General features: G+C 51.4%; 1 protein-coding gene across 1 annotated transcript; it reads right to left on the bottom strand.

The window, feature by feature from the left end:
- Positions 1-312: 312 nt before the first annotated feature.
- On the bottom strand, positions 313-19,833 carry Sult2b1 (sulfotransferase family 2B member 1). Its single transcript, XM_027420585.2, has 7 exons — positions 19,514-19,833; positions 10,604-10,746; positions 6,120-6,328; positions 4,814-4,940; positions 4,433-4,527; positions 1,566-1,746; positions 313-551 (listed from the first exon to the last, which is right to left on the bottom strand). Exons 2-7 carry the CDS (start codon positions 10,689-10,691, stop codon positions 319-321), a joined length of 933 nt encoding a protein of 310 aa, XP_027276386.1. The 5' UTR covers positions 10,692-10,746; positions 19,514-19,833; the 3' UTR covers positions 313-318.
- Between the last annotated feature and the right edge of the window lie 6,371 nt (positions 19,834-26,204).

Below are 26,204 nucleotides of genomic sequence, written 5' to 3' on the forward strand. Positions count from 1 at the left end.
CCTCCCCAGTCCTCTTTCAGACCCAGGGTTCCATCCCACCCCACCCCCCAGGTCCAGGGGTCAGGCCCCAGCCTGGCATCCCTGTTGAGTTCATGCCCAGTGTGGGTCTCCACACCCCTTTCATGTTGTTTTCATATGGTCACCAAGTAACCCAGGCTGAATGTGAATTTGCAATCCTATTGCCTCTACCTCCCAAGCAATGGGATGAGAAGTTAGTCTCACTGGCCCTCTGTGGCACTTTTGCATTCTGTCTGTGGCGCGTCTCCCACTTGCCCCTGACAGTGTGGCGTGGAGGAAAGGGCAATTGGACTGATAGGTTTATTGTGAGGATGCTGGGTCAGGGTTATCAGAGGATCCTGGGCTGGGACTGGGGCTGGGGCTGGGGCTGGGGCTGGGGCTGGGCTCAGGGTCAGGTTCGCCATCAGGGCTGGTGTCCTCTGGGGACATGTCCCAGGGGAAGCTTGGTTGTCCCCGCATCTGCTCACGGTAGACACGGTCGAAGGCCTCGCTCTGTGCCACAGTGAAGTGGTTCTTCCAATCACCACTGATCCCTGGAAGGGACCAGAGGAAGGGACCACTGAGGAGCTGCTGGGGTGTCCCCCTCTGCCTCCACTCACCATGACCAACTATACCATCTGTGCCACCTAACCAGATCCCCCCATGCTTACTGCCTCCTTCTCTCACATCTAGGTGACTCTTGTCAGCCTTGTCCTTTTGACCTGTGGCCTCCCAGATCTCTTCTGGGAACTCACTTCCCTCCTAGCACCCAAACACCCACTTTATAACCTGTGTGTCACCTCCCCTAGGAGCTGCTGCTTCCAGCACATAGTACCTCTCAGGTACCCAACATGGCCTCTAGCCATGTGACTTGACGGCCAGAGCACCCCAGGGACCAGGCACTCTGAAGGCTGTACACAAATGGACCAGTTTGAGGTTTCCAAAGCCTTTGAGCTGCCTCATCTCAGCAAGATGCCCCACAAGCATGCCATCATGAGTGCTGGTCCCTCATGTCACAGTGACTATTAGGGTCTACCCCTTGCCTGTGTGGAAAAGGACCATTTGAATAGCCTGTTGAATTTTAGTTACATGTCATGTCACCTCTGGTGAGGCCAGGAGGTTCCCCAAGGGGGACTGATATACCTAGATATCCTCACTCCCAATTCTTGGAATTTAGAACATGAAACCACATGGCAACAGGGCCTGGAGATGAGGGACCGGCCTGGACCACCTGGTCCTGCTTTGTTTGGAGACAGAGTCTAAAGTAGTCCAAGCTGGCCTCAACTCTGTGTGGCTGGTTTTGGTAGGTGAGCACCACTACACCCGACTAAATACTTAATTATTCTGTATAATACACAGGATCCTGGGAACCCAGATATGGAAGCACTCAGGAGGCTTCGTTCCAGGGAGACACCCAGATGGAGGCAGGTTAGCAAGCAGGAACCTGGAATGCCAGACCTCTTGCTAAGAGTGAAGACTAGGCTAGGTGACCCTGTACACTCCATATGGCATCTGGAAAAATAAAGGCCCACCAAAGCTATGAACTACCTAGAAGCACACAGTGGTACCTTTGCGCAGGAACGCCCCCTGGCGGTGGTCCAGCAGGCTGGCTGGCAGTAGTGTGTAGTTGGACATCGTATTGGCCTTCATGGCACCAAAAGCAGAATGGGCCACCACAGAGCTCAGGGCCTCTTCACCCAGTGGCCGGCCCAGGAACTCGCAGAGGCGTTGCACGGAGCCTCGAAGGTCCTGGGGTGGAAAGAGGAATAATCGGTAGAGTGGGGACCACTTTGGGTGGACTGGAGGGGCTCCTGACTCTTTGTCTCAATTTCCCCACCTCCAAGTCAAAGCTTTGGGCCTCCCTGTCCTCCAGGATTCTAGAGGATTCTGCAGGGGGTGGGGGAGTGTAAGTTGGCAGAGGTCAGCCCTGCAGCTTACAGAGAACCCTGTTGTATGTCAGAAGTGGACAGTTGTGGGAGAGACTCCTTGACCCTTCCCAACATCCCAGCACCGGTCTCTAGGGTTTACCCTACCCTATCTGCCTCAGCCCAGATACCTGTCATGCCTTTTTTTTTTTTTCCCGTGTCCTCATCTCTAGGTCCCCAATATCCCTATCCTAGCCCACATCACATCCTCTCTCTCGCAGACCCTCACGTCTGCAAGCCCTTTCCGAGGCTGCCTGCTCCAGCCTCCTTCCTAGCCCTTCAGTTCCGCCACTCTTCCCTAGCTTCCCCGATTCAGTGACTCCCCAGAATGTGGGACAGAGTCTATCCAGGCCTGATTTTCAAGGACAGAGTGGTTTGGTGTGAGCCCCTCCTTCCCACACTTCCCACCTCCACATCTTAGCACAAGATTTCTTGATATGCTCTTTGCCACTGATAAACTCAATTGCCATCTTCCTTGTGACACTTGGCTCAAGTGCCAGGAACCAGACTGTGACCCAAAGTCCTCATTCACATTTGTGCTGATCCTGCCATCAGCTTTGAACCTAGTTGGCAAACAGAGGTCCAGAGATAGCAAGATACTTGTCCAAAGTCACATAGCCCGGAAGCTCAGACTCAGGCCCCAAGCCCCAGGTCCTCTCAACCTCACAGCCATCTTTGGGATGCAGCGTTCTGCATGGCTGGTCAGTACATAGCCCCACAGCCTGCTTTTCCAGGTCATTCCTGTTTCATAACCCTTTCTTCTCTGAGCCACCGGTCTGTCCCAGAAACACACATGTGGGCGGTGCCAGGCACCCCAGGAGTGGCCCAGAAGCTGTGCTTGGTTCCATGGCCCAGTTTTTGGAGAATAAAACCTGATTGGATGTAGGTAGAAAGACATGGTGCTGAAACCTTTTCCAGAACTTTCCATCAGAAGAAATTACCAGGATGGAAAAAATATGGGGGCTTCAGGGAATTGCTGTGTGTCTTTGGCAAATTCCTAACTTGCTCCAGAGTGCCAAGGTACATTTCTTCCTTAGAATGGTGGTGAGGACTTTCCAGGGTGAACCTAAAAAAATGACCATTTTCACAGCTCAAAATGGGTGGGCTATGCTATTTTAAGTGTATATGTATGTATAATATACGCTTAAATTTTTCATCACATTCGTGTGTGTGTGTGTGTGTGTGTGTGTGTGTGTGTGTGTGTGTGTGTGTGCTGTGTTTATGTGTACATGTGGAGGTCAGAGGACAAATGGAAGGGGTCAGTTCTCTCCTTCCTCATCTAGGGATTGAACTCAGATTGTCAGGCCTGGTAGCAAGTGACTTTACCCTTTGAGTCAACTTGCCAACTCTTTTTGTTTGCTTGTTTTTGTTGTTATTTTTCTTTTCTTTTGGTGGGGGTGGGGTTTGAAACAAGGTTTCTCTGTGTATCTTTGGCTGTCTTGGAACATAGTCTGTAGACCTGGCCTTGAACTCAGAGCCCCCTGCCTATGTCTCCTGAATGCTGGGATTAAAGGTGTGCACCACCATGCCTGGCTTATTGTTTTTCAAGACAGGGTTTCTTGTTTCGCTGAGACAAGGCTGGGGTGTGCTTGGGGTAGGCACAGCACACCAGAGCGAGGCATACTCAGAGCTACCCACAGAGCCGCCTTTTCATTGGTTTGCAGATACCCTGTGTGCTGAGAATCTATAGTTGTAACTACAAAAAGGTGTTTCCAGAAGTGAGACCTGGTGGCACAAGCCTGTCATCTCCATCACTCTGGAGACTGAGGAGGAGTAACCATTCAAGACCAGCCTAGGAAACTTACTGAGACTCTCTTAAAATAAAAATAATGCAAAGGCTAAGGTTGTAGAACTCTTGCCTAGGATTTCCCAGCGAGGACCTGGACTTATGGTTCATTTGTAGAGCACTTGCCTAATGTGCACAAGGCCTGGGTTCAATCCCCAAAGCTGAAAAAGGTGACAGTTACAGAATATGCCTGTAATATTAGTACTTGGTGGAGCTGAGTCAGAAAGTTCTTGAGATGAAGGCCAGCCTGGTGTACAGAGTGAGTTCCAGGACAGCCAGAGCTACACAGAGAAACTTTATCTCAACACAACAAATAAACAAGCACTTGAGAGCTGGGTTTGTCCCTACCCAGTACTGCATGCACTGGGCATGGTGGTGCACTGCTGCAATCTCAGAAGTTGGAAACAAGAGAATTAGAAGTTCAAAGTCATTCTCAGATACTTGGGCTACGTGAGACTTAGAGAGAGAGATGGAGGTGAGAGTGGGTGGGGGCTTCCCCAGGGCCTTTGCTCTGGCTGCTCTGGCTGTACTCTCCTGCCGCTTGTTAGTCTGTTGCTCTCTATGAGTCCATCCTATCTGGTTGTGAGCTGATTTGCCCTATCTGCCTGTAGCCACCCACTTCTCATCCCCAGACTGCCATGGGCTGTTTCCCCAGTACAAGGATTGGCAGGCATCCAGGAGTATGTGGTGAGGGAGGAGGGGGACAGACATACACCAAACGAACCTGCTGCAGCTCCTCATAGGTGATAAACAGGAAGTTCTCGTGGCTCTGCATCCGGATCCAGCCCTTGATGTGGTCAAACCAGGAGCCAAACTGCACTGCAGGCGTGGAGGGTGTGTGAGGCCACATGGACCAGGCCACACAGGCCACCGTGTCCTCTGCGCCAGGTCAGAGACCCTCCCGACCCCAGCCAGCTCTCATCTGTGCGGTCCACCCTCCTGCCACCATCCATACAGCTGACAAGCAAAAAGGGACTATATCTCTCCTCTTCTGCCTCTTTGTCTGTCTGTCCACCTCTCTGCTAGCCTCCATCTCTCCCCATCTCTGTCTCCCTAATTGTTGTCTCTCCCATCTCTTTCCTGGCTGTCCCTTCCCAGTCCTCACCTTCTCCCTTGAGGAAATCCTGAAGGAACTGGTCAGGTGTACCAGGGTCCTTCAATTGCACTGCAATCTTAGAGTAATAATAGAGGGAGACCACAACGTCCCTGGGGTTCCGGCCCAAGTAAATCACCTGTGTACAGACAGTGGGGAGGGAAGGTGTCAGGTACAGTAGGACCCATCCCAGGCCGCTTGCCCTGCTCCCCCTCTTCTGACCCTGTGGGGTAGGCTCAGCCCAGCTCATCCTAAGGGACAGGGCTTTCTCCAGCCACATCAGAAGTCAGGGAAGGGCTGTTTCTGAGCCAGTTTGGTTTCTGGAAACAAACACAGAGGAGGAAGGCCAGGAAGTCAAGACGAGGGAGATCATGACATGACATACTGACTGGGAAGCAGAGGCAGGTGGATCTCTGTGAGTTCAAGGCCAGCCTGGGGTACACACCGAAGCCTCTTGAAAACAAAAATAAAAAAAATCTAAGAAAAACAAACAAAAAACAAAAGTAAAGCACCAGCCCAGCTCTGCCTTCCCTCTGGCCTACACCTGATCCAGCCACAACTTCTTCCCCTGTGCCTGGGCAATGGCATCTTTGTCTTTCCTGTTTCTGCCAGGGAATCCCAACTGTGTGTTAGCCAGGCCCTGGTGCATGCCTTTAATCCCAGCACTTGGGAGGCAGAGGCAGGCAGATCTCCTAGTTTGAGGCCAGCCTGGTCTACAGAGCGAGTTCTGGGACAGTCAGGGCTACCCAGAGAAACCCTGTCTTGGAAAAAACAGCAGCAACAAAACCAAGTGTGCACCAGCATGACTATTTGTGTGGTATTGGGGATGTAGCCCAGGGCTTCACATGCTAGCCAGGTTGCTGCTTTACCAATTTAGCCTCTTGGTCCCCTAGCCCCTCTGTCAATTCTGTGGTTTTGCTTTTTTTGTTTGTTATTTTTGTTGTTTTTCAAGACAGGATCTCTGTGTGTAGCCCTGTTGTCCTGGAACTTGCTCTGGAGACCAGGCTGGCCTAAAACTCACAGAGATCCGCCTGCCTCTGCTTCCCGAGGGCTGGGGTTAAAGGCGTGCACCACCAATGTCCGGCTCTTTTTTGGACAGGGTATTGTTCTGTAGCCTAGGATGACCTGGAAATCATGACCACTCTTCTGCTCCAGCTTTCCAAGTGCTGGAGTAACAGGCACACATTACCACATCTAGCCTAGAATCTATTCCCCTTTAAAAGGTGACTCCCACAGGTCACATGTTCGAGTGTGTATTCACTGTGCAGCTACTCAATTGGTCAGTTTTACCCCCTCACCCACAGCCCACCCCCCTCACCTTGGCCTTGGAGCTGAAGAAGGCCTTTGTGAACAGTTGAATGGGAAGGTGGGAGCTCATGAGGCGGGGACTGGGCCGGTCTGGGAGGCTGAAGGCGCTTATGATGGTCTCGCACCAGGGTGCACGTTGCCAAATGGGCTCAGAACGGATCCATGAGGGGTCCCCATCTTTCAGGATTAAGCAAAGGATCTCAATCATCCAGTTGGTACCTACCAAGAGAACAGAAAGGTTGGCTGGGAGTGAAGGTCTGCCAAGGGGTGGGAATGGAACCACACCCCCAATGGCAGCACTGTGTTTGAAGCCAGCTGGGAAAACAGGAGGAACTCTGGAGGCTAAGGGGGAAGACCGCTTTGAATCTGAGGCCAGTCTAGATTACAGTGTGAAACTCTGTCTCAGAAAAAAAGACAGAGGTGTGGTGGTTGATTAAGAATGGCCTGCTTGGCCAAGTGATGGTGGCATACGTCTTTAATCCCAGCACTCGGGAGGCAGAGGCAAGAGGATCTCTGTGAGTTCGAGGCCAGCCTGGTTGACAAAGTGAGTTCCAGGATAGGCTCCAAAGCCACAGAGAAACCGTGTCTCAAAAACCCCCCTCAAAAAAAAAAAGAGTGGCCCCCATAGGCTCATACATTTGAATGTTTGGTCGACAGGGAGTGGCACTATTTGAAAGGGCTAGGAGGTGTGGCCTTGATGGAGGAAGTGTGTCAGTGGGCTTTGAAGTTTCAGAGGCTCAAGCCAGGCCCATAGGCTGTCTCTTCTTGCTGCCTGAGGAAGTGTATGTAGAGCTCTCAGCTACCACATCTGCCTGCATGCTCCCTGCCATGGGCAGACCCTGTGAAACTGTGAGCCAGCTCCAATCACGTTTCCCTTATTAGAGTTGCATGGTCATGGTGTTTCTTCACGGCAATAGAACCCTGATGAACAAGGGGGCTGGAGAAATGGCTCAGTGGTTAAGAGAACTGGCTGTCCTTGCAGAAGACCCAGGTTCAATTCCCAGCACCTACATGGCAACTCACAACCACTTGTAACTCTAGTTCCAGGGGATGTGACACCCTCTTCTGGCCTCTGTGGGCCACATTTATGTGGTGCACACACATAAATGTAAAAGACCCATCTGTGTAAAATTTTTAACAAGTTAAATGAAATAAAAGGCTTAGGGCCAGCAAGATGACACAGAGAATTGCTGCCAAGTCTGATGACCTGAATTCAGTCACTAGGATTTGCATGGTGGAATCAGAGAACCAACTACTACAAGTTGTTCTCTGACCTCCTCCACTCACTCTGTGGTACACGCACGTACACACACACACACACACACACACACACACACACACACACACACCACACTCGCGTGTACACACATGTGTGCACACACATATGGGGGCTGTGTTCTGGCCTCTGTGGGCAATGTGCATACATGGCGCACACATGTGAGTAAAACACACATATGCATAAAATAAAAATAAACACAGGACTGTAACTGCCGGTCTGGGAGAACTATGACTGTTCCCTATGCTGGCTGCTCCTGGAGACCCAGGTATCTTGGGAGTGGACACTGCTGTATCAGTATGTCCTCTTCCTCACTTCTCTCTCCTTCTCTGCATGGCTGCAGCCCAAAAAGCAAGCAGGAACCCCTCATTCAGCCACCGAACCGCACACTGCACACAGCAGACTGCCTCCCTGTGAGTGTGGTGCCTGTGTGCTTCGGGAAGATTTGCCCACTTCTGAACGTGTCTTCTATAACTCTCCACTTTCTTCTTAAAGAAAGGGTATCCCATAAACTGGCCAGCCATGAATCCCCAGAATCTATTTGTCTTTAACCTGAGCACTGAAGTCACAAGCACAAGCTGTCTACCATGCTTGTCTTTCATGTGGGTCCTGGGATTCACATTCAGGTTGTCAGCCTCAGTGGCAAGTGCATTGACATGGGGAGACATTTCATCACCCTTATTTATTTAACTAATTATTTTGCTACAGTTGTTTTCAAGACAAGATCTATGTAGCCCTGGCTATTCTGGAATTCACTATGCAAGTCAGGCTGGCCTCAAATTCAGAGATCTTCCTGCTTCTGCTTCTTGGGTACTGAGAGTAAAGCCATTACACCTGGCTGTCTCTCTCTCTCTCTCTCTCTCTCTCTCTCTCTCTCTCTCTCTCTCTCTCTCTCTCTCGGTGTGTGTGTGTGTGTGTGTGTGTGTTTTAATCTTTTGCTTGTCTGTCTGCAGTAAGAGAGATTGAGTTGGAGTTTCAGAAATGCTAAGCACGGTCTCTACCACTGAACTACACCCCAGCCCATCACTGGGGAATTCTAGACAGGGTCTCTTCTGCTGAGCTACATCTTCATTTCTTTTTACTTTTTGTCATGAGACACATTAAGATCACGTTGAGCAGTGGTGGCACACAGCTTTAATCCCAGCACTCAGAAGGCAGGCAGATCTCTGAGTTTGAGGCCAGCCTGATTTGCATAGTGAATTCCAGGATAGCCAGGGCTACACCAAGAAACAAAAACAAAACAAACAAAAATCACATTAAACTGTCCAGGGCCAGCTTTGGGGGTCCTCCTTCTTCAGTCCATGGTCTAGCAAAGACAGCAGGCCTATGCCACCAGGCCCAACTTATGTCTCATATCTGAATGTCATGTCATGTTTTAGCAAGGAGCCCTGTCCCTGCCCAGGAGCCCAAGGCTTGGTATTCTCTTCCATCATCAGTCTCCGACCTTGCTAGCTTCTCAGTTCTCAACCACCGGCAGAGGGCGCCCGAGGAACATGAATTGTCCGACACTGTTTTCAGTGGCAGCTCTCTTTGGCAAGTCATCACTAGCGCAGGGGATACACGGTGACAAGAATTCTCCACCAGGACATCTCAGCACCTCTCCGGTGAATCCGGAGACTGGAGCAGGGCAGTCTACTCCCAGATTCACTGCTGCCGGGGCTCCTCTTCCCTGCGGAGGGTGGGGTTATTCCGCGCCTGCGGCCTCTCTATGCTCCGGGGACCAGCTCATAGACGAAGTCCCTTCTCTTTGTGTTAGAAAATACACAATTGCAGGCCTCTCCATCCTAACCATAACCATTTGGTGACATACATACAACCACGCTGTTTTGCAACAGTCATCCCCATCGACACCCAAAGTTTGTTCTTTTCCCAAACAGAAATTGCATTCATTAAACAAACACCCTCCTTTCTCACCTCACAAAGCCGGCGTTACCAGTTACCAGTTTCTCCCTCCAAGCCTGGCTACTTTAAGGGCCACATTTAATTCCTTTTGTGTCTGGGTTATTTCTGCTAGTGTGGTGTCTGTAAGGTTCACTCTTGCGTAGCATGAGTAAGATTTTTTTTTTTAAGACAGTGTCTACCTGCCTGGGGCTAGCTTCAAATCCAGTCTGTAGCTGAGGATGACCTTTAACCCCTGATCCTCTCACTTTCCCTCCAACATGCTGGGATTACAAAAGTGCACCACCGTATCTAGCTTCTCTTAGGGAGCCTCAGCTGTCAGCACAGTCCAGTTACCCGAGGGTCTCAACTGGGGACTGCCTCAATCAGGTTAGTCTGAGGATGTGTCTGGGAGGTATTTTCCTTTTCTTTCTCTCTTTTTATATTTGTTATTTATTTACTTGAGACAGGGTCTCAGTATGTAGCCCTGCTGGCCTGGAATTTGCTACCTAGACCAAGCTGGTCTCAGATTCACTTGCCCCGCCTCCTCAGTGCTGGGGACGAAAGGCCTATGCTTCCATGGGCATATTCTTTTTTGTTTGTTTGTTTGTTTGTTTGTTTGTTGTGTGTGTGTGTGTGTGTGGTGTGTGTGTGTGTGTGTGTGTGTGTGTGTGTGTGTTCTCTGTAGCTTTGGAGCCTGTCCTGGAACTTGCTCTGTAGACCAGGCTGGCTTCGAACTCACAGAGATTTGCCTGCCTCTGCTTCCTGAGTACTGGGATTAAGAGCCTTCCCCACAAACACGCAGGCATGGCTCAGGCTCAGTGAGCACAGCAGTGTCCAAAGAAGACAAAGCTCTCGGGGTTTCCCCAGATAACCCTTCCAACAAGAAAGTAGAGACTCCATCAGTGAGGCTGTGCCTGGTGGCACACACCCACCCTCCTGGAACCCAAAACACCGAGGCAGGAGGACCAGGGGTTCAAGGCTAGCCTGAGCTACAAGAAAACCTGTCTCAACAAAAACAAAATACCCACCAGACACACAGTGGCCAAGGGAACAGGGAGGGCTGAGGGGACAGGGGAGGTCTGGTGGCACTCAGTGCTGTGACAGCCCAGGGGACAGAGGAGGTCTGGGGGCACTCAGTGCTGTGACAGCCCAGGGGACAGAGGAGGTCTGGGGGCACTGTTGCAGCCCTGGAGGGAGAGGGTTGGCCAAGCTTGGAACAGGGAGTTAGTGGTCGAAGCACAGGAAGGTGCTTCCAGCAGAGGACAGATTCCCAGGTTTGGAGGCTCCTCCCTTCCTTCCCCACTTCTTTCCTGAGCCCAAGCGAGTACCACACATACCTGATTTGGGGTAGGTGACAATGAAGATGTCCTCATCCCTCACGTTGTCGGTGTTCTCGGCCAGGCTGAGGCTCTCAGGTGAGTACATGCCGACTGGAAAGGGGATGCCTTTATACCTGAAATATTCACCCTGCAGCTTCTGGCTGTAAGAGAGGAATGGCACACTAACCATGAACAAGGAGGTGGGCAGCATGTTGCAGGCCCGCCACTGGCACCCTGGTGGGCACGGTCCCTCCTCTGGGCCTTGTACCCTCTGGAAAGTACATCTGCTTCAATATCACCGCAGCCACCCCCTGACATCTGCCTATTATACTCATATTACAGGTGTAGAAAGCTGGGCACAGAGGGCAGGGGCGGCTTGCCCAAAGCTGACAGCTGGCAGGAAGCAGAGTACTTCACATCTGTAAGATAGAGCTAAGTGTTCTCCTCATGTTTATTCCGCATCCCAACCCTGGAAGGTGAGACCACGTGACCAGGCCATTTTATAAATGAGGAACCCAAGCCAAAGGTGGCAGGTGCCCTGCCCACGCTGCACGCTGCCCATGTGAAAACCCACAACGACTCACTGAGAAGCTAAAATGATCTAGCTGCTTTTCCTAAAGCCATGACGCATTTATGCAGCCACAGAACTGAGTTCCCAAAGAGAAAAATTGAACCCAGGGCTTCTGGAATGGTACAGGATGAGCCATGCCCACAACCCTCTATTAATTTGTTGGAGATAGGGTTTCACTAAACTGTTCCAGATAGTCTTGAAATTTTGGTTCTTGGTCTCAGGATGACAGACCTGGGCAACCAGGCTCATCTAGAACATATATTTTATCTAATGTGTTATTAGTAATGGAGCTTGAGCCTTGGTGCTGGCACATTAGCCCATTGTTTGGGGACAAAAGGAAACCACAGAAAATTGCCTAATTTTGAAGAACAGTACTCACTAAAAGTTCATAAGAACAGCTCTTGGTTACATCTGCTTCAGACTCTTGACGGATGGGGGGGGTGACGGGGGGGGGTAGCAAGCATCCTCAGACATGGATTACAAGGTTCTGGCTTCTGTTTCTGGTTTCATGCCACTCTATCTGAGGGAGCAATTCCCACACTCCACCACTGTGCAGTAACTGAATGTCATCAGTGTCCCACTAAAGTCCTCTGAATGTTACCTTTGCAGGTCCCTGTGTCTGTCCCTCTCGATATGGAAGGGACCAAAGACCCAGGAAAGTTAGGGTGGCCAGAACTGTGGATGTCACCAACTGCACTTCACTCTCTTTGAGTGAGACCAGTGGATCAAGCTAGTCATTCCCAAGACAAAGAAAGCTGAGGCAGGAGATCAGAAAGCTAAAGGCCAACTCCCGAAGCACAGGGAGGTTTAGTCTCACAAAGTAAGAAGCTGCCGGGTGGCACACACCTTTAATCTCAGCACTCAGGAGGCAAAGGCAGGCAGATCTCTGAGTTCAAGGCCAGCCTGGTCTACAGGAGGAGTTCCAGGGTAGCCAAGGCTACACAGAGAAACCCTGTCTCAAATTCCCCTACCCCCCAAAAAAGAGGGCTGGGGAGTTTTTAGCTCAGTGGTTAGAAGTACTTAACAGCTATTTCAGAAAACTCAAGTTCTGATTCTGATACCTACATAAGGCAGCATACAAATACCGAATGCCTCTGATGCCATCTGATGCTCTCTTCTAGCCTTCATAGGTATCCATATGGACACACACATGCACATAAACACAATAAAATATACCTTAGAAAAAAGGTTTGGAATGTAAAATTCCCAGTGAGGGGTTGGGGTTGGTGTGGCTCAGTAGTAGAGCTCCTTCCTATAATCCCCAGTGAAGGGTGGGCATGGCTGTGTGGTATGTCACAAGGCCCTGGGTTCCATCCCTGGAGCAGCAACAACAATGATGCTGATGATGTTGGTGATGAGAGTTTGATTCTGAACACATAGGTGAAACTCAGAAACATGGAGGTTAGCACATTCAGGAATCCACACCGTGGGAAGTTCTCTGTGACTTGGGTTTTTGATACATATATGGGCATAATAACTGCCGCCTTGTAGCATTCTGTAAAGTGCTCAAGCCGCTGTCTAACATGGAGAAAGTGTTGCATCAAAGTCAGTTAAATTTCACCGAGAAGGACTGTAAGCGGTCAACCGGCAGCCTGGTAGCCTGGCTTGAAGTTAGCATCCCATAAACCCGAGCTAAAACAGTCATTTTACACAACAGTGGATAAGTGACATCGAGGCCCTGCTCGGGCCAGCCTGCAGGGCAATGTACCTTCAGTAAGTTGTGAATTCTTTACAGACTTCATTTGCCCAGTGATCTTACTGCTTTTCTACAGGTTGACCCTAAGAGTAGAATGTGTGATATCACCAGTTACCAGGTAGATTTGGCTCAGGAAGCGGGAGCGGTGAGATCAACAGTTACCAGGCTGATGGATGCCTGCCCACGACTATGCCTAACCTGCCTTGCCACCGCCTTGAGCCTCAGTTTCCTTGTCTGCCACACGTGGACAGCAATAATCACTGTTCCAAGCCTTCACTCCTACTGAGGATATACTTGTATATCTTAAATACTAGGCTCTTAAGAGACACTCAGTAGCCCCAAGTATGATTTAATCTTTGATCTCAGCAGCTCCTTGAGAGAGCTGTTTCTTTCCCATTACAGGAGAGGGAAACTGAGTCACCTTCCAGGGAAGAATCTTGTGCCCTTAGGCACCCTGAAATGATTCCTGGGTGACTAAGTAAAGTAATGTGGACACCTGGGCCACTGCTCCACTGGGAAAAAAAACAAAAAACAAAAACTCTGAATGCAGCTCACATCCCCAGAGGCCAAGCAGCCAGAGCTCAGGCTGCTGACACTCACGTCACGTGTGAGTGAATGAATGAATGAGAGAGAAGATGGTGACGAGTAAATGAACTTATGAATGGATGAGTGGATGGATGAATGAAGAGTGGATGAAAGAGCACCCGAGAGAATTGAGTGAGAAAATGAATCAATACACAGAATTGAGAATGACTAGAGAATAGGAGAATGAACAGTGAAATGAACGAAAGGATGGGTAAATGAAGGGCAGAATGAAAGAAAGTCCCGGAGCGCTTGTGTCCCTCCCTGCCTGTGCCTTCAGCCCTGGATACTGTAGAGACTTCACCAGCCAGGGGAAGAACTCTAAGATTCCAGAGCCCCTTGACCCTCCACAGTCCTCCCACTCCCTCCTCCTCATCCCCACCCTCATGCCAGCTCTGGCCTCCACCTGGCCTCTCGGGTCTGTGGAGTCCATCTCTAACCCCTTCTGCTCCTAGGCTCACACAGCCTCTTTGGGTTTTGTGACTGGGCTGATACTCACAGGCATGTCTCCACATTAGCACCGCAAGTGATGAGGGCTCATCCTCACAAGGCAGCCAACTCAGCCCCCATGGTAGACAAGGAAGGGCTGGATTTATACAGGCTCCCCATTTAGGAGATGGATGGGAGGAGGAAAAGCCACCACCATCAAAGCCTCGACTGTAGTCATCACGTTTTTATAATTCTGTCTCCACTAAAGCCACAGTCAGCAATTCCCACCAGCAGGAGAGGACCCACCAAGGACCAGGTGCTTCTGCCCTGCCCATGCTCAGACCCACAGCACCTGTCTTACTGAAAGTAAGACACGGCCGGGTGTTGGTGGCGCACGCCTTTAATCCCAGCACTCGGGAGGCAGAGGCAGGCGAATCTCTGTGAGTTCCAGGCCAGCCTGGTCTCCAGAGCGAGTGCCAGGATAGGCTCCAAAGCCACACAGAGAAACCCTGTCTCGAAAAACAAACAAAAAAAAAGAAAGAAAGAAAGAAAGAAAGAAAGAAAGAAAATAAGTAAGACACGTCATTACAAGGGCCCCCAAGTCATCCCATCTGCCCTGTCCCTCTGGGCCATCACCTCTGTTGGCCCAACACACTGGCTTCGTTCTTCCTCCCACATTCTGAGTCAACCTTGCTGTAGGATTCTACACAGGCTGCACCCTTACCTTCTATTCCTCTACAGATTCTTGCCCGCCCCATGGGAAATATGTCATGATGTCCCCGAGCCTCATCATGGAGGACACCCCGTGGACAATGGGCCATCTGCGCGCACAGGCGCGCGCGCGCGCACACACACACACACACACACACACACACACACACACACACACACTCACACTCACACACACACACACTCACACTCACACACTCACACTCTCACACACGTGCACACACACTCACACTCACACACACGTGCGCACACACTCACACACGCACGCACGCGCGCGCACACACCACACACACTCACACACTCACTCACACACGCACGCACACACGCGCGCGCACACACACACGTGCACACACACTCACACTCACACACACTCACACATGCACGCACGCACGCACGCGCGCGCACACACACACACACACACAGGTGCACACAGTTCACACAGCTCAGGCTGAATACTGCCTATTTCACCTAAAACCCAGGGATCAGAGAGGCTCGAGTTGAGAATTTTGTATTTTGGAATAGCTGCGTACACACAGGGAGAAGCCTTGGGCAAAGGATCTGAGTCTAAACCCAGTTCACAGAGGCTTCCCACACAGTCGCATCTGATATTTTTGGTTCACCATGTTTTGTCTCTGGTTGGTTCTGTGAGGTCAGGCAATCAACCTTCTACCCATGGTGTCATGCCAGCACTAAAAGAGGTTTGGATTCTGGGTTGTTTAGTGCTTCAGATACTGAGTGAGCATACCCAAGCCATGGCTATCTTCTTTGTCCAGGGGCTTTCAACGGTGAAAACATTTCTTTAGATTAATTTGTTTATATTATATGTACGGTTGTTTTGCCTTCATGCGTCTGAGTATCACATATAGTGGCTACAGAGGCCATAAGAGGGCGTCAGATCCCCCAGAACTGGAGTTACAGACAGTTGTGAGCTGCCAGGTGTGTGCTGAGAATTGAACCCAGGTCCTCTGCAAGATAGCCAGTGCTGTTATGGCTAAACCATCTCTCCAGCCTCAACAATTACTTATTTTTGGTCTATCTGTTTTGATTAATGTCTCCAAAATACTCCCAGTACTGCCTGCACTGTGGAGAGAGCATTTGTGTCCAGTGAAGGAAGCGAACTTTTGCCTCACAGTCCCCCCTGACTGTGTGGATTCATGCAGCAACACCATGAGGCTTCTGATGATCCCTGACTTAGGAGGAGATGATGGAGGTTCAGAGAGGTGGCGCCACCTGGCTAATGTCACACAGCCATGGAGGCTAGACCAAATTTGAAACCAAGAAGTTAGGAGACACAAAATTGACCCAGGCAGTTCAGAGGTGCTCTGGTCATAACTGTCCCCAGCCCTGCCACCATGTCAGCCCCACAAGCTGACCAATGTTATCTTATAGTTAATATACCTGGATGAAGTATCCTGACATTATCAGGGTTGTAAAGCAACATTGCTTCCTCTTGGTTGTTTATCCAAGAGAAACAAAACATTTGGAACTGGGCAGTGGTGGCGCACGCCTTTAATCCCAGCACTTGGGAGGCAGAGGCAGGTGATCTTTGTGAGTTTGAGGCCAACCTGGTCTACAGAGCAAGTGCCAGAATAGCCAGAGCCACACAGAGAAACCCATTTTTTGTTTGTTTGTTTGTTTGTTTGGTAAACTGCTTGCCACAGATGCATGTGGACTTGGGCTTGCTTCCCAGCATTGACATAAAAGGCCTGGTTGCTACACATACCTGTGGTCCAGCACTAGTTACAGAGGACCCCTGGAGCTCACTAACCTACCTAATCGGCAATCTGTAGGCTCAGTGAGACACACACACACACACACACTCACACGCACACACCACACACACACACACACACACACACACACACACACACTCTTACTCACTCACACACACACTCGCCCAACACACACACACTTACTCACACACACTCACATGCACACCACACAACATACCACACACACACTCACACACTCACAGACCACACACACACACACACCACACACACTCACTCAGACTCACTCACACACACTCACTCACACACACACTCGCTCACACACACACACACAACACACAACACTGTCACACACACCACACATACTCACACATACACACTCACACACACACCACACACACACACACTTGCTCACACACACACACACACACACACTCTTACTCACACACACTCACACGCACAACACACAACATACCACACACTCACACACTCACACACCACACACACACACACACACACACCACACACACTCACTCAGACTCACTCACACACACTCACTCACACACACACACTTGTTCACACACACACACACCACACACACACACACACAAAACACACAACACTGTCACACACACCACACATACTCATAATACACACTCACACACACACACCACACACACACACACACTTACACACACATCACACACACACACACACACACACACACACACACACCACACCACACATTCGAAACAGAGGGCGGCAGGAGATGACAAGGCGCCTGCCTCTGTGGTGCTAAAGTTTGGGGGAACCAACCATGAGCCTCAAACAGTGGCTCTGGAAGCCATCGTGGGAGATTGCCCTGCACACACCCGGCTGTCCACTAGAGAACGCCATTTCTATGTGACCTTCAGCTGTGACAGAACTCACAGGACTGTCTGTGTGGTCACTGTGCCGTTGACAGGAACAGGAAGCAAACATAGCAACATCCTCAGATAAGCAGTAGTCAAGGGGACAGCCCAGGCTATTGGGGTGAAGAGGATGGGAAGCCTGAGGCTGTTGAGGGGCTTTGGGAGTCTCCACACTGTCACTCTTGTCACATCTCCTAAGGTGTGACATAATCCCCCTGCATCCATTTTACTAGACTATCATTTTGTTTCTTGAGACAGGCCTCACTAAGTAACCCAGGTTTGACTCAAATTCCTGGCAATTGTGCTGCAGTGCTGGGATTCCAGGTGTGCACCGTCACGCCAGGTCTATGTGGTGCTGGGCATGGAACCCAGGGCTTTGTGTATGCCAGGCAAGCGCGTTGCCAACTAAGCCAAGTCCTGAGCTGTGATTCTATCTTTTAAGAGTGTCATTCAGATAAATACAACACCCGTTATTACAAAGATGGCCAGTGATTCTCTTGTCTATCTCACCCTTGCCACTACCCCACCGCTGGGGTAGCAACACTCAGACACCATAGGCTCCTTCATTAGAGAGCGGCCAGTCTGTCATTCACTCACTGGTATTTCATGAGCCCTGGTCCTGAGAATCCAGTGACAGCATCTGTCCTTGGGACCGATCCAGCCAGTTCCAGATGATGTCATTACAAACACAAGAAACTGATGGTATGTGGGTTTGAGACAGGGGGATTGCAAGTTTGAGACCATCCTGGGCCACATATCTGGACCATGTGTCATAATAAAGGACGTGGGAGAGGAGGAGGGAGAGGAGGAGGGAGAGGAGGAGGGAGAGGAGGAGGGAGAGGAGGAGGGAGAGGAGGAGGGAGAGGAGGGAGAGGTGGAGGGAGAGGAGGAGGGAGAGGAGGAGGGAGAGGAGGAGGGAGAGGAGGGAGAGGAGGAGGAGAGGAGGAGGAGAGAGGAGAGGAGGAGAGAGGGTAGAGGAGGAGGGAGAGGAGGAGGAGGAGAGGAGGAGGAGAGGAGGAGGGGAGGAGAGGAGGAGGAGGGAGAGGAGGAGAGGAGGAGGGAGAGGAGAGGAGGAGGGAGAGAGGAGGAGGAGGAGAGAGGAGGGAGAGGGGAGGAGAGGAGGAGGGAGAGGAGGAGGGAGAGGAGGAGAGGAGGAGGGAGAGGAGGAGGGAGAGGAGAGGAGGAGGAGAGGGAGAGAGAGGAGGGAGAGAGAGGAGGGAGAGGAGGAGGGGAGAGGAGGAGGGAGAGGAGGAGGGAGAGGAGGAGGGAGAGGAGGAGGGAGGAGGAGGAGGGAGAGGGAGAGGAGGAGGGGAGAGGAGGAGGGAGAGGAGGAGGGAAGGAGGAGGGAGAGGAGAGAGGAGAGGGAGGGAGGGGAGAGGAGGAAGAGGGAGAGGAGGAGGGAGAGGAGGAGGGAGAGGAGAGGAGGAGGGAGAGAGGGAGAGGAGGGAGGAGGGAGAGGAAGGGAGAGGAGGAGGGAGAGGAGGAGGGAGAGGAGGAGGAGAGGAGAGGAGGAGGGGAGGAGAGGAGGAGGAGGAGGGAGAGGAGAGGAGGAGGGAGAGAAGGACAATAAGAGGAGGGAGAGGAGAGGAGAGGGAGAGGAGGAGGGAGAGGAGAGGAGGAGGGAGAGAGGAGGGAGAGGGAGGGAGAGGAGGAGGGAGGAGGGAGAGGAGGAGGGAGAGGAGGAGGGAGAGGAGGAGGGGAGGAGGAGGGAGAGGAGGGAGAGGAGAGGAGGAGGGAGAGAAGGAGAGGAGGAGGGAGAGAAGGGGAGGAGGAGGGAGGAGGAGGGAGAGGAGGAGGGAGAGGAGGAGAGGAGAGGAGGGAGAGGAGGAGGGAGAGGAAGAGGGAGAGGAGGGAGAGGAGGAGGGAGAAGAGGAGGAGGGAGAGGAGGGAGAGGAGGAGGGGGGAGAGGAGAGGAGGAGGGAGAGGAGGAGGGAGAGGAGGAGGGAGAGGAGGGGGAAAAATCTCAAACAGGGAGCTCTGGAACAGGACATTTCCATTTTGTCCCAGGGGCTCAGGGATGTGCTGTGGGGTCTCAGGACCCACACGTGGACTCTGGTGCATGGGCAGGCTGTAGCCCCACTCAGCCAGCCCCCATTGTCACAGCTGCTAGGCTGTAGGCCCCCCTCAGCCACTCCCCACTGTTACAGAAGCCAGACTGTCCTGCTGACTCATGTTGGGGTCAGCTCACCAGAGTCCCCCAGCCTGGGCCAGCTCCAGTCACAGCATTCCAGCCACCCAGACTTTGCCTGCCAGGGTGCCCTTCCTCACATCCCTGCTCACCTTCACACTGGCCTCTTCATGGAGTGCATCTGTGCCAGCGTCCCCAACTCCACTAGGCAGGATGACTCACGCTTTAGCCAGAGCCAGGGGAAATCTACTGAGTCGACGTGACCTGGCTGGAGCTTCACCCTGAGTGCTGCGATGCATGGCTGGCCCCCGCCCAGGCACTTCACTTACAGTTCTCCACCTTGGCTACTCTACTGGCCATCATTTAATACTTAGTGGCTAGTTTTTGTGTATTTCCTTCTTTCAGTGCGTCTTCCCCACTGGTAAGGAAACGGATGGCATTCTACCTTCAGGAACCAGGGAGAAAGGGGTGAGGGGCAGCTCTCCGTGTATCCGATAAACAAACTGAGAAACCCCACCCCTGAGATGTAAGGGATACACAGATGACCTTGAGAAAGAACCCAGTGACTGCAGCACTGAAGAACCAGAAGCCGAGAGGGAAATGAATGCTCTCGTCACAAAGACCAGCTTCCATCTGCCCCGCCGCCCCCTCACCCCTGCCACCACCCCCAGACAGGGTTCTCTGTGTAGCCCCGGCTATTCTGGAATTCACTCTGTAGACCAGGCTGGTCTCGAACTCAGAAGTCCGACCACCCTGCCTCCTGAGTGCTGGAATTAAAGGTGTGCTAACTACCATGCCCAGCATGTTTCCACATTGACAGTACCCTCAGCTGGCATCCGTTACATTTCTGAAATTTACCACACACAAACATTTGCTTTAAAGAAGCCAGAAACAAACTGAACTCTGGTAATCCGCAGCCCAGAATATATGGGGGTCAAAGGTCCTGGTGCATCACTTCAGCTTAAAATGCATCAGAGAAGCTAGATCTGGTGGGACAGGCCTGTCACCCCAGCACCTGAGAGGCTGAGTCAGGAGGATCTTGATTACAAGGCCAGCCTTTGAAATTTAATGAGACCCTGTCTCAAGACAGGAAGAGGAGGAGTCTGGTGGTGGTGCACACCTTTAGTCCCAGAACTTAGGAGGCAGAGACAGGTGGATGTCTGAGAGTTCTAGGCCACGCTGGTATACATAGACAGACCCCTCCCCCACCCCCACACCCCCACCCCTGCCTCAAAAAAAAAAAAAAAGTGAAAGGAGGTACATGACTGCCTCTGCCTCCTGAGTGTTGGGACTAAAGGCGTGTGCCACTACACCCAACTTAAAACAAATAATTTTAAATGGTGTTTTTATGCCCAGCAGCTGATTGACCACACAATACCTAATTTAGGTTTTGAGGTACAGCCCCATCTTGTTGGTGCATTTGAGAGAGGCTGGGAGATGTGGAGTGTCAGTTGAGGGGTCAGTTCCCTGAAGGGCCTGAGCAGACTCCTCCCCACTGGCTCTACAGGCTCAGTCTGTTCCCAAATGCCTCACGCTCTACCACACCAGGCTCCTCGTGGCCTCTCGCCTGCAGCACTTCCCACTTCTCTCTGACAGTGCACCCCCATTTGCTCAGCCTCTGCGTGTGCCTTTATTGCACCGAGACTCACACAGACCCAGTGCACTGCCTGATGCCACAGCCACCAGCCACATATGCTACTGAGTATTCGAAATGTGACCTCCGGGGCAGGGGATGGAGGCTCTGAGTCTCCCCATCTGTTACTGACTTGATGTCAGTTCTGAAGGTGGGAAGCTTTGTTAGCAGGCTGGGAACAGCCAGGGCCTGCTAGCTGACTTGTCAGCTGTGACCACGATGAGATCAAAATGCAAATGGAATCTCTCCCCAGGCAGAGCAGCTGCCTGAGCGGTCACCAGACAGAGAAAACACACACCACAGATCTCAGGCTTAGTGTGGGAAAGAAGTAACTCTACTTAATTTATATTGTAGTTTTTTGGTTTTGTTTTTTTAAAGACAGGGTCTCACTCTGTAGCCCAGGCTAGCCTCGGGCTAGTAGCCATTCTTTTACCTCCACTTCCTACATACTGAGACAACAGGTGTGAGCCTTCTCTGCCATTTATTTTTAGCTGTGGCATCAAGGAAACATTTACCTGTGGGCTCATGTTGTCTAAATAAGTGAGGTGTTGGAAAGCTGAAGGCGTGACTCAGTGGCAATGCCCCTGTCTAGAGTCCCCTGGGGGGGGCTGAGGTGTGGCACTATGGAGTAATGTCCACAGAGGCCTGGGCTTCATACCACCTAACTCATCAAAAAGAAGGAAAAGGGTTAGAGCCGGAGACGGCTCAGTGGGGAAAGCGCTTGCTGTGTAAGGACGAGTGTGAAGATGGGCACTGTGGTGTGTGTGTGTGTGTGTGTGTGTGTGTGTGTGTGTGTGTATCTCAGTGCTGTGTGTATATCTCAGTGCTGTATGCATGAGTGTGTGTGTGTGTGTGTGTATCTCAGTGCTCTCTGTGTGTTAGTGTGTGCATGTGTATTTCAGTGCCTTCTGTGTGTGTCTATAGCTTAGTGTTGTGGTATGTGTGTGTATCTCAGTGCTGTGGTGTGTCTGTATCACAGTGCTGTGGTGTGTATGTGTGTGTCTTGGTGCTGTGGTGTCTGTCTGTCTGCATCTTGAGAAAAGCAGATCTCTGGGGCTCTCTGACCAACCAATCTAGATAAAATAGAGAGCTCCAGTGTGTGTGTGAGAGACCCCATCTCACAAAATACGGTAGAGGAGTTAGAGAGACAGCCCAGCAGTAAAAGCACTTGGTGCTCTTGCAAGGGACATAAGTATGGATCCTAGAACTCATGTCAAGCAGATGACAATTGCCTATAACTCCACTCCGAAGGGATCTGGTGCCCTCTTCTGGCATCCTATGGCACCTGCACAAACATAGCACACGCATGTGCGCGCACGCACGCGCACACACACACACATAACACACAAAATAAATGGAAAATCTGGACAGTGATAGAATAAGATACCCATCTCCAGCCATCACACATACATGCACAGGTGAGTATACCAGCACATACATGTGCACACAATACATAATCACATTCAGAACACACACAGAGAAACAGGAAGAGAGAGAGCGAGAGAGATAGAAAGGAAGGAAGGAAGGAAGGAAGGAAGGAAGAAAGAAAGGCATGGTGGTGGCGCACATCTTTAATCTTAGCTCTTGGGAGGCAGAGGCTGGCAGAGCTCTGTGAGTTTAAGGCCAGCCTGGTCTACAGAGTGAGTTCCAGGACAGCCTCCAAAGCCACAGAGAAACCCTGTCTCAAACAAAAGAGAGAGAGAGAGAGAGAGAGAGAGAGAGAGAGAGAGAGAGAGAGGAGAGAGGGAAAGAGAAAGAGGGGAACCCAGCAGGTGTGTTACACAGGAGTGTGCCTGTGAGCTGGGCCCTGGGCTCAGGCTTGGCTGGGGAGCTCCTAGTTTCTCTTTCTTTACCTGTGCCCCCCCCCTGCCATTTCCTGGCTCAAGAGGACTCAGTGGCAGTTGGAAAAGGAAGTGGGAAAAATAAAATATCCAAACCAGCTAAGAATGATGACTCACGGCTGTTATTTCCCAGCACATGTGACTCTGAGGCAGAAAGACTGCCATGAGTTCAAGGCTAGCCTGGGCTACAGAGTGAAATGAGATTCTGCCTCAAAAACTGGGGCTGGAGAGATGGCTCAGAGTTTTAACACATATACTGCTCCAATCCTCCTCCAGGGGACTGGGGTTTCCCCAGCACCCACACTGGGCAGCTCACGACTGCCTGTAGCTACACCTCCGTGGGTACCCACATTCTTGTGCACAGACACACAAACACACACATATACAGAAATACATTAAATAAATAAATCTTTGAAAAAATCTACAAACGGCCCCTTCCCCTCATACAATCCCTCCTCAGAATAGACAGCTCCTTTCCATGTGGGGTACCAATCTGATCTCTCAGCTGTCACCTACTTTATAGACACTGCAGTTCCCTGGGCCTGGTGAGTGACCAGCAAGGCAGGTGGTCTTTGAACTCAGAGTGCCTGGTCCCAACTTTCCTGGCTCTGGTCCCCTCTTGAGGCTTCTGGCCCAGATCTCCCCGAAGGCTCACGGGTGCCCCTTGTTGCATCAGCATTTGATGTCACTAATGTCTGTTGGGTCCTGCATTTCCTCCTGGAGTGACCCCACACACTGAGAGTTTCTACTCCCCAGCCTGTCTTGTCAGCGGCCTCTCAGGACACTAAGGCATGGCAGAGGGGACTGCCTTGGGTCTTTATGGGCTATGAACATCTCCTGCTTCTTCTCCCCTGAGACAGGATTTCTCTGTGTAGCTCTGGCTGTCCTGGAACTCACTCTGTAGACCAGGCTGGCCTCAAACTCAGAGATCCACCTACCTCTGCATCCTGAGTGCCGGGATCAAAAATATGAGGCACTAGCACTGGGCCATCTCCTGCTTCTTACCAAGGGCCCTCTACTCTGACCACTGGAGCCCCAGGTAGGCATTGCTGCTGTGTTTATTGGTTAAACCTAACTATTCTTTCTTAATAGATCCTCCAGCAGAGAGCTACACTCCATATTTAAAAGCCTATGACATCTCCCCACTGCTGAGCTGGAAAACCAGAGATAGAAACTGCCTGGAAGGTCTGACATTCCAACTATTCCAAAGGTAGGGGCAAGAGGATCCCAAGTTCAAGGCCAGCATGGACATTAGCAAACTTATGTCCCAAAACAAAAAGTAAAAAGACAATAGGAGTGGCTTCATGGATAAAGCACTTGCTGCCAGCCTAAGGACCTGAGTTCCATCCCTGGGACCAGCTTGATGGAAGGAGAGAACCAACCCCATAGAGTTGTCCTCTGACCTCCATATGTGTGCAGTGACAGTCACAAGCCCATGTATGTGTATAAAGGAAGAAATAAACATAATAAAAATTCTCTGAAGTAAAGAGAAGGCTGGTGGCTTGGCTCAGCAGTAGAGCCCCTGTCTAGAATTCCCCAGTGGTGAGGCTGGTGGCATGGCTCAGCAGTAGGGCACATCTGTGAGACCCAATGTTCAATACCCAGCACCAGAAAGAAATAAAGCACCCTCAGAGATCCTGGGTGGGAAGAGCTCTTGATACCCAGGCACACAAGTCAGCAGCCTTTCTGGTTCTCTGTCCTCTCCCCAGGGTGTGAGGGACTCCCCAGTGGAGTGCTCACTGAGCACCAGCTACTGAGGGCAGATTGCACTTCTTCCATGTCCTGTTCCTTCCCACTGTCCTCTTACCCAAATTTAGGGGAGGAGAGATTTTGCTTTCTGTGGCTGAGATGTTGGCTTCACACTAGTTGCATTTGGGTGACTTGAGGCAATGCTCTTCATTTCTCAGGGTCTCAGCTCTGGGATGGGATGCTGATATCTGGTCATTCATTCCTCTGTGCTCCTCTCACCGGGCCAGGCCCATCAGGAGGGTTAACTTAAACGACAGATAGGCCGCCAGCCAGCATGGACGAAGGACCTGGGCTCCTTGTCACAGTGGTTCTGCCACCTGCTGCCTGACCTTGTCCTGCTCACTTCCTGCATCCCTCTCCTCTTATCACCTCCTCCTGCTTTTTTAAAAGACAAGATCCTCGAGCGCACATAGCCTATCCTGGTCTCGAACTCACTCTGTAGCCAAGTCTTCATCCCCCTTCCCCCGAGCCCTGGGATGGCTGCCTGGCTGCTGTGGCCCAGGGCTCAACCCCAGCCACAGACCCACATGAGGCTGTGAGGTCTGTGAGGTCCATCCATGTAAAGCACACTCCATAACCAGCCCATCATCTGAAACATTCCAAGGGCTGCATCCTGCTGACTGTCCTTTAGCCCAAATTAAATCCGGGACAGTTTGTATCACATGACCCATAATCTAGAACAGATCATGGCTCACCTGTTCTTGCTTAGGAGGCTTAAAAATGGAATCATTTGTTGCCTCTGGGGCGTGGTAGGATGAGGCGCTGCTCTTCGCCCTATGGGATTTTGCTGATGCCCTCTGCCCACCACGCCTGGTCCCTCCTGCAGTCCTGACTCATCCCAAGATCAAAGGTTTCCTAATCTCATTCTTCAATTCATTCATTCATTCATTCATTCATTCATTTCTGGCATTGTCCTTGGGAGTTTCCTACACCTGTCCCTGTCCATGACAGGCTGTCGTGGTGCCCAGGACAGGATAGTTCTGAAGATGGACCATGGCAATCTGGGTTTTGTGGGCCTGTCACTCTCTCTTTCCTCCAGGAAGCATAAACAACTGAGGTTTGAAATTCAAAATTACATCTTTAACATTGAGAAGCAGCTTGGTCAATAAAAGAGAGAGCAGAGATTGCCAGGGAAGAGGAAGAACAAAGCACACAGGCCCAGAGGTGGGCTGGGGGGAGCCCCACTGTGGGAGAGGAGAAACTGGAGGTGGGGAGCAGATGAGGGAACCACACCTGCTTCCGGAGGCCATTGCCCTGGGTACTGGGGAGCCACAGAGGACACTAAAGAAGGGGACAGTGGTGGACTTGGGGCTTAGAAATGAACCTTTCTGGGAGTCTTTGTGGGGGGGGGACTGGATGTGCAAAGGCACCAGGGCAGGGAAGAGTGGGGTGTGACCAGGGACCTGAACTCGTGGGGAGAATGGAATGTAGGAGAGGAGGAGAGTGCTGCGGTGGGGGTGGGGCCTGGAGGGCCTGGGTGCTAAGGAGTCTCATCCTGGCCTGCAGGATGGGTGAGGCAGCTCTTTGACCGCTGGGGTTGGGAGGCTGGGGAGAGGCTCCAGAGGGAGATGGTGGGCCATGAGAAGAGTCCTGTGGGGACTGACAGGCCATGGAGACACT

The sequence above is a fragment of the Cricetulus griseus genome, chromosome 6 (genome assembly GCF_003668045.3).
Source record: "Cricetulus griseus strain 17A/GY chromosome 6, alternate assembly CriGri-PICRH-1.0, whole genome shotgun sequence".
NCBI lineage: Eukaryota > Metazoa > Chordata > Mammalia > Rodentia > Cricetidae > Cricetulus > Cricetulus griseus.

Excerpts from the sequence above, each read along its gene's own strand:
- Sult2b1 (XM_027420585.2), bottom strand. The coding sequence starts at position 10,691 with ATGTACTCACCTGAGAGCCTCAGCCTGGCCGAGAACACCGACAACGTG. Across the intron at positions 4,941-6,119 it reads TCTTCAGCTCCAAGGCCAAG|GTGATTTACTTGGGCCGGAA; the intron begins GTGAGGGGGGTG and ends GTCTGTACACAG. Across the intron at positions 552-1,565 it reads GGGGGCGTTCCTGCGCAAAG|GGATCAGTGGTGATTGGAAG; the intron begins GTACCACTGTGT and ends GGTCCCTTCCAG.